General features: G+C 59.0%; 1 protein-coding gene across 1 annotated transcript; it reads left to right on the top strand.

Annotated features, from left to right (window-relative positions):
* Positions 1-1230: 1230 nt before the first annotated feature.
* Positions 1231-8331, top strand: LOC311188148 (ubiquinone biosynthesis protein COQ4 homolog, mitochondrial-like; the record flags this gene model as incomplete). Its single annotated transcript, XM_084259900.1, has 7 exons — positions 1231-1300; positions 1376-1507; positions 2463-2559; positions 3047-3149; positions 6713-6842; positions 7355-7448; positions 7784-8331. 7 exons carry the CDS (start codon positions 1231-1233, stop codon positions 7959-7961), a joined length of 804 nt encoding a protein of 267 aa, XP_084116026.1. The 3' UTR covers positions 7962-8331.
* Positions 8332-8564: the final 233 nt, after the last annotated feature.

Here is an 8564-nt window from a genome sequence, read left to right on the forward strand (position 1 = left end):
AAATCACGTGGTCTAAGATACTACAAAGTCTCAGATACTTTACTATCTGGCTCTTTCCAGGAAAATAGGCCCTGTCCCTGGTCAAATACTTCAGGCCCACTGTGACCCTTCAGCACCGGGACAGTGGAGCATGAGCACCGACACTCACTCTGGGCTGTGACTTCCCGGGTCGTGGCACCCCCTCCCTGCCTAAATGTGCCTTACCCAGGGGATGGTCGGTGAGGCTGGGCACGCTGGTGGCCGTGAGGGTCAGCTCCTTCTCTTCGCTGCCTTCCACAGGGCCCAGCAAAAACCGAACACGCTGTTTAGGGGCAGGAGGCTTCCCAGCATTGAGACCTGAGCACACACAGGTAGAGAACATCACGTCTGAACACCGGGGGGCCGCACGCCACACTCCAGGGGGGGCCTGGAGAGGCTGACGACAGACGCCAGCCCGCAGCGGTCAGAAAGCAGACCCGGGTTCAGATCCTGACTCAGCTGCTTATGACAACGAGCAATACTGAGTCTGTTTACCAGCCTGAACACAGGAGCAAGCGAGGAGCAACGGAGATTTAGAAACGGAGGATTAGCAAAACGTCCAGTCCCGGAGACCTGGTCACGTGACTTTATTTCCCAGAACGGCCGAGAAGCGGCGCGGGATGGCGCGCCTGGTTCGAGGCTCTCACCCTTCAGAAGCTGCAGCTCCACGGTATCCCGCACGTGCTCCCATTTTAGTCCCGGGGGCTTGTAGGTCGCGAAGAGCCCGTGAAGTCGCGCCAGGCCGGCGGACCCCATGCCCCGAGCCCGCGGCCGGCGCTCGTGTTAAAGCCGGACCTGGACGGAAGTGCCGTACGGTTCTACCCCCAATGTGGTGCCTACTATGGGCGCCGCCATGCTGCCCCCGCCGGAAGAGGGTCCCGTCTTATTGTCCTCGGGGGGAAACATGCTGGGGAGAAGGAAGTAGGGTCCAGCGCCGAGCAAAAGTAAGCAGCGCTTGTACGTCCTTTTGGAGCCCGTTTCTGGGCAATGGGAGAATTTTATATCGATGGAGCCGATGAGGCACAGGTCGCCTTCTCACACTGAGCGAAAGCGCCCTTGCCTGCCCGGCCACGACTTTCCCCCTCCAAAGCGCCCACTCCGCGGAGTACAGCGCGAGCCCTTTTGGTGCCTCCGGCGCTCCGTCGCCAGCGCAGTCGGGACGTCACCCTCGCGGCGTCTGCGCCCCTGCTGACTCGCCGAGCGCCGGCTGCCATGGCGACGCTGCTGCGCCGGGCCCTGCGCCCCTTCCGCCCCCTCCGGGGCTGCCCGGGGCCGGCTGCAGGCGAGTGGCCGCGGCTTGGGGGGAGGGCTGGGGGCGCCGGGCGCCTTTGACCCCCGCCCTCTTCTTGCCCCGCAGACGCGCCGCTCCGCGCCGCCAGCCGAGGCGCCGGCCTGCTCTACCCCGAGCACATCCCCACCTCCCCGCTGCAGAAGGCGCTGCTGGCCGCCGGCTCCGCGGGAATGGCGCTCTGCGACCCCTATCGCCACGGTAAAGCCACCGGCGCCCGGCCGCCACCTTGGGGCAGCCAGGGCTCCGGGCACGCCCTGGCCTCGAAGACTGGGCCGCTCCCGACCTCTGTCAAAGCCCGTTTCCCGTGGGTGTCTGCAGAGTAGGCCAGGTCTGGGCGCCCCGGCTGGCGGCACTTCGGCGGCACCCGCTGTGCTCATGGAAATGCCAGCCGCGGGTTCCATTCTAAACTCACTCAATCCGAATTCGCCGGCCTGGGGAGGGGGGAGGAAGGACCGTGGATCTGAGCTCCTGCCTTTTTAAACTACTTTCCGGCAGATTCTGTCATCCGGCCACATTGAGAACCTCTGTACTAAACAGATGATTCGTAAGCACCCATCAAATGATAACATCCCACTGGAAATTAAACTTTGAAGTCAGAGACCATGTCCCACTGTGTCCGCGGCACAGGGGATTTTGCCTGATACCTTATATATGTTCCATAGATGCTTGCTGAGGTATGAATGGAACATCCTGGTATTCTCTAGCTTGGCTCCTATTAAAAATGGTCATATAAAGCGCTCACTAAGCACTCCTTTTGGCTGCTCACTGCTCTGTTTTGTATGTGTGATGTTGAGTTTGCACATTAACCCCATAGAACACTGAAGAAGTTGGAAAGGCGAAGAAGTTGGTACAAGGTCACCTAGATAATGATTGCACCTGGGCTCAACCCAACACTGATGCCAAAGCCTGTACTTGTTGATAGAGATGTGATATGCTGATTTACAAACCCCTTAGCACACTGCTAGCCAGAGCCACCTTATCCAGAGAGATCAGCAGTAATAATAACTATGATTATATTGAGCCCTGGGAGGTCTGATTTGCTATGTGTGTGGAGTGAATCCTCATAGTGAAGGTGGACATTATCCCTGTTTTGTCAGGTAGGAAACTTATGAGGGATCATATCCTCCACTTGTCCCCATTTCTTTCCTTTCAGACATGGTTGCAGTTCTAGGGGAGACCACTGGACTCCGTGCCCTGAAGCTCCTCAGAGACCAGATGAGGAGGGATCCAGAGGGTGCCCAGATCCTGCAGTAGGTGCCAGCCCTGCCTGGAGCTTGGGGGCATTCTCTAGGATCCTGCTCTCTCTAGAGTCATATTGTATCAGACTGTTTCCCCTAGGGAGCTCATCCTGATACTTTGGCACAGGGGGCTGGGCACTGCCCAACTCCACTGGTGCCATCCACATAGACAGCATGACAACCCCTGGGTAGTGCTATGCAGTGGCCTCCACAGAGCTTTGTGCCTTCACCGAGCTCCTATAACATGTACTAGCTGTACCTCCCACCCCCATGGCAGTGCCCTCTGACTACCCTGACCACATGCCCTGCAAGCAGGAGCCATGTCCTCAGTTCATGCTCATCTGCTCAGTTCCTGCCACCAGCCTGCTAGTAACAGGCGTCCCATTAGGGCTTGCGGCTTCCTTGCTACTCCTTCACCTCTCGCAGCCTTGCTCTAGCTAGACCTTCTGCCTGCTTCTTCTGCCCCCTCCCAATACCCGAGTGCCCCTTCTGCCTACAGGGAACGCCCCCGGATCTCACTGTCCACCCTCGACCTAGGCCAGCTCCAGAGCCTGCCTCAGGGCTCCCTGGGCCGCGAGTATCTCCGCTTCCTGCATGAGAATGTGAGTTTCCAGCTTTTGCACATCTGCGGTCACCAGGAAGGGCAGAGAGGAGTCTGGACTGCCACCAGGGACAGGAGTGCTTGTCAGCCTCTGTGCCAAGGCTTTGTCATTTTCTCTGGGTCAGGCAGATGGGCTGTGAGCATCGTTTTTATCAACTATATTGGCCAGCATTTATTAACCCCTTACTGCAGGCCAGATGCCTCCAACCATGCTATCAAGTCTGTTCTATTATTATCCCCTTTTCATGGAGGAGAAGGCTTACTCCGTGCAGTTAAGCAACTTGCTGCTTTCACACAGCCAGTGTTCATGGAGGCAAACCCAGATCATGTTCTTAACTGCTGGTGCACTCTGTCCCCCTATTCCGGGGACAGTGTTTCTCTCTCTTGGCTATGGCAAAACTGGCACTCTCCAGCCCAAGGCAGGAAGGATAGTGGCTGGGATGGGGAACCCCAGCTCCTCAGGGACTCCTTTTGTTGAGCACCTGCCCTGTGCTGTGCTGGCTGTTGTTCCAGGTGCTGGGGAACTAAACCACTAGCCAGATAGCTCCTGCCCTCACAGCGCTCATTCTCTAGTCAGGGAGGCAGACATTAAAGCTGTAAAATAAGAAAATTCACATGAGGATTCAGGCAGAATACTAGCAGTAATTAAAACGTGCCAGAATGATTGGTACGCAGGGAATGAAACCAGCAAAGAGCCTGCCCATGTGGCGCATCCATCGAGCAGATGGTGAGGCCGGCCAGCGTGATCAGGACAAGGGCGGGGTGGGAGCTTGGCCGCTTCTCCCAGGGTGGTCAGGAGAGGCCCCACTGAGGAGACCTGGGAGAAGAGAGGAGCCTGCCCTGAGGAGAGCAAGGAGGAACATTCCCGCAGTGCCAGGCTGTGCTTAAGAACAACACGCCTAGAGGTGTGCGCTGGGGGAGGCAGCCAATGTGCTGGAAGGTCAGCCGGGCCAGAGCCTGCAGCCGCGGAAAAGGGTCTGTATTTTGTCATAGGAGCACTAGGAAATCCAGGAGGGTTCCGAGCAGGACAGTAATGTGATCTAATTTATTAAAGGATTTGGGGTACAGCTGGACCCCTTCACACTCCCCGCACATACACACCCATGACAAGCGGTGGCCCAGCCCAGCTGCAGGAGCCACCAGGCTGGAGGAGGCGAAGGATGCGTAGAGGTTGCTTTAGAACAGGGTTTTTCAACCCTGACACTGATGACGTTTTGGGCCAGATAATGCTCGATTGTGGGAGCTGTTCTGTGCCCTGAAGGATGTTGAGCAGCTTCCCTGGCCCCTACCTACCCAGCCTGGCCAGTAGGTTGAGTAACACTCAGCCACTAAGCTGTGGCCGCCACAGATGTCCCCAGACTTTGCAAATGCTCCCTGGTGGACAGTTGAGAATACTGTTCTAGAAGCTACTGTCCCGGAGACGCTCTGCCCCCCATGCTGCGCTGACGCCTGCCCCTGCCCCCTTTCACACCCTCCCCCTCAGACTTAATGAGGACCAACTTGTTTCATCATGTTGGGGTCATCTGCCCCAAGTGCCACCCAGGGAGGGACAGGCTTCTCAAGTTGCCCTGAACCCTTCATCCTGTGGCTGTGGAGGGGAAGGGACCACCAGCACCTCCCTGGCACCTTGCCCAGTCAGCCCTTTTTGTGGTGACAGCCCTAAGTTGATGCCACTTCTGGAGCCCGGAACCCAGCAGCCCACAGGATGTGAAAGACACGTTTGTCCCAGCAGAGATTCATACTGAGGTTCAAAGTGAGGGCACCCGCCCCAAGGCTGGCACGGCAGGGAGAGTCACCCTGTGGCATCAAGATTACGGCAGGGCTAGAGTTTAGAGCGGCCTGCCTCTCTTCCCAGCTTTATGGCCCTGGGTAAATCATTGGACCCCTCTGCACCCGGATTCCTTATATATGGGGGAAGGGGACCTAAGATTTATCTTTCACAGCGTTTCTGGGGTTTGGTAATAATGGACGTTAGGCCACTGGCTTGGGAATGCAGCCGACTTTGTTTCAAACGCTGACTCAGCCATCTGATCAGCAGTGGCTCTGGGACAAGCTGCTTCCGCTCGCTGAGCCTTGATTTTCTTATCTATATCAGAGGCTCCTGGCAGGATCCCCCCAGATGGTCTGAGGGTGAGGGACGAGAACACAGGCAAGGGATGTCCTGGGGTGCTGGCACCAGGAGGGACTCAGTTAACTCGCTGCCAACCCTCCGATCACCTTCCGCTTTGTGCAGCAGCTCTTGTTTGATTTGAAGGGCACCTTGCAGAGTTGGGCTCCTGTACCTAACTGACCGGGCCATTTTGACCTTGCTTGGGATTTAGAAGTATAGGTGACAAAATGGTGGCCGAACAGGCTGCTTAGGCGTAGCAGACCCACACAGGTGGGACGCTACTGATGAAAGCTGGCCTGGGGCCCAGTGAGGCTGCCGACCTGAGCCCAGCCCCTGACAGTGAGGACACCCCGTGCCTCTACCTCTCGCAGCCTATGGCTGTACTTTGGGGACAGGAAGACCAGGCTGTACCCACTCCTGGGTGCGATGGAGGACTCAGAGAGGCAGTGGGTGGGACTGGCCTTAGACCCCTGCGTTTAGGGGTCACTCACCAGACCCTGGAGACACAACAGTGAGCAAAACAGCCAGCCCAGCCCCTGTGCCGCTGACAGGCCCCCGGGACACACACAGGCCACATAAATCATTTAGCGTCCTCCGCCCGCCATGTCAGTGAAAGCAACAAGAAACAGGTGGAGTTCACTCCATGGCCTGTTTTGTTTACCCGAACACATCTTAGCACATGACCATTTCGAGATGCAGATATCTTTACGTTTTGTCTGTTTCACATTTTGTCTTCGTACTAAGCCTCCAACAGCCAGGATGTGTTTTTCACACGCAGCACCGCTCCCCTTGTCACCTTGCAAGGCTCAGCGGCCCCAAGAGGCCCGTGGCAGCTGTAGGGGTCCGCGCAGGCTTAGGAGACAATCCCCCACACTAGACATCCCAGGCAGCCGTGTCGAGTGCCCCCAAAAGGCAGGGAGGCTGCAGAGGCTGGAACGCGTGCCCGGTCCATCCTCAGGGACAGCCCACACGGAGCGGCGTTAAACCAGGTCGTGCGGGATGAATCGGTAGGAATTGTCAGGTGAAGGTGAGGGTGGTGAGAGAGCACCCTGGGCTGGGAGCACCGCACCCCAAGGCCCAGGGTCCTTGGGGGCTGCTTTGTTTCTTTTTCCTAATTGTAGTTTAAAAAACTAACAAAATTTGCCATTTCTCACTGTGCGGCTGGGCTGGTAAGGACCTTGCATGGTTGTCAATCTCCAGAGGTTTTCTGGTGAAGCTGAAACTCTGTCCCCATTAACCAACCTCTGCTCCCCCCATACACACACTCCGTGTTTCTTCAGCCTGAACCTCAACAGGCCACATACTCTATGCCTGCGTGGGAGGGGGCGCCCTCCACATTGCTGCCCACGGGCAGGGTGTGAGCTTGGTGGCAGTGGTGGACAGTCCAGGGGAGGTTGGCCAGCGGGGCCCAGGGACTGTTGGGAAGGGGTCTAGGGAAGCTTCACGGTTGTCAGAGGGTCTCCCCAGATACCCGGGCACCCACCCGCTTCGTGGATGACGAGGAGCTGGCGTACGTGATCCAGCGGTACCGGGAGGTGCACGACCTGTTGCACACGCTGCTGGGGATGCCCACCAACATGCTGGGTGAGAGCCCAGGCCGGGTGGGGCAGGGCGTGGGGCGGGTGTAGGGGGTGGCCAGGGACCCTGCCCCAGGGCTGGCTCGGTACTGCCTCTTCTGAACATCTCACATCAGTGCCGGGCATGTCCTCTCCTCCGGCCCCACAGCCTCTTCACGCTCCGACACAGACATGGCAACTGCTCGGGACCGGGGCCCCTGCCATGTGCTCCCCTGCTTGGGAAGCGCTCAGCAGCCCCTGAGGCCTGTGGGAAACAGTCCACACGCTGCTGCCTGGCCTGTGGAGTCCTCTGCTTTCTGACCCGAGGCTCCCTCGCTGGCCCTTCTCCCCTCAGGCTGTTCCTTGGGCCCTTCCCTCCACCTCCAGCCAAGTGTCCCAGGCCCAGCGTGGCCAGACTGGGCAAAGCTGGCCCTGGGGAGAGACCAGAGAGGAGCGGACGCCTGCAGTGCCGTGCTGGGAGCACTGCTGGCCTCTCCTGACCTCTGCTCACCTCCCACCCACTCCTCATCCTGCCCGCAGGGGAGATCGTGGTGAAGTGGTTTGAGGCTGTCCAGACCGGCCTGCCCATGTGCATCCTGGGTGCGCTCTTTGGACCGATCCGTCTCAGTGCCCAGTAAGTCCTCAAGGGGCCAGGGGCCAGGGGCTGGGGCCAGGCAGGGGTTCTCCAGGAAGCGGGGGAGAGAGGATGGAGAGAGCTAAAATTGGCCTGGCCGGGTCTCCGGGGAGCAAGTGCAGCCTGGATGTTTCTAGCATTGTTTCAGGAGTAGGAAGCCTGGCACTTCCTCATGCGCTGGGCTGTTCACGACTTGTGGCTTCGGGTTCCTCATTTGAGTGGGGGGATAACGACGTGAGCGTGTGAGGACTGCCCTGGGAGGCGCACACCCACCGGGGCTCATGGCGTGCCCGCCCCCGAAGCCTCCTGTCTTCACTTCCCTGTGCTGCCCGCAGGAGCCTGCAAGTGCTGGTCTCGGAGTTGATCCCGTGGGCAGTTCAGAGCGGGCGCCGAGCCCCGAGTGTCCTCAACCTGTACTATGAGCGGCGCTGGGAGCAGCCCCTGAGGGCTCTGCGGGAGGAGCTGGGCATCACCGACCCCCCATGCGTGACCAGAGCCTCTCCGCGCCCCTGAGCCGCTGAGCCAGGAGGGCCTGACCCAGCCCCACACACCCTGCTTCCCCGGGGCAGAGGCTGCTGTGTTCTTTCTCTTTGAACGCCCGGCCCTTGGACATCTGTCATCTGAGTTGGTCACAGCCGCGGCCGAGTGGCTCGGAGGACGGGTCCAGGAGGAGCAAGCGGCGCGAGGGGCTCGCCGCCGAGCCGGGAACTACCCCAGGGGACCCACACGTGAGAGGAACCAGAGGTCTGGGCTCGGGCAGGATGTCCCGGTTCAAGGACCCCCGTTCCAGGCCCCTCTGCTGGCCAGCATTTTCTGGGTGCCAGACTGGGGGTCCTGACAGTGAGGGCTCCACCCAGATTCCAAAGGCCTAAGTGGTGGGAGGCCGAGGGAGTGGGAGGGGGCAGCTCTGCCTTCTGAATAAAGGCTCTTACCAGCCCTGTGTCCACTTCTCCTGCCTTTGCCTGCTTCTGCCCGCGACTGGACTTGGCCTTTCCAGCACCCAGGGCAGAAGTTCCTCCAGCCTGAGCTGCAGGCTTGTCCTGCCCCCTCTGGTCAAGGATTCAAGCTGCCTGTTCTCCACCGTTCCCTGTCCAGTCCCTCCCTTTTCTGAGCTGG

The sequence above is a fragment of the Talpa europaea genome, assembly GCF_964194135.1.
Source record: "Talpa europaea genome assembly, contig: HAP1_SCAFFOLD_375, whole genome shotgun sequence".
Taxonomy (NCBI): Eukaryota; Metazoa; Chordata; class Mammalia; order Eulipotyphla; family Talpidae; genus Talpa; species Talpa europaea.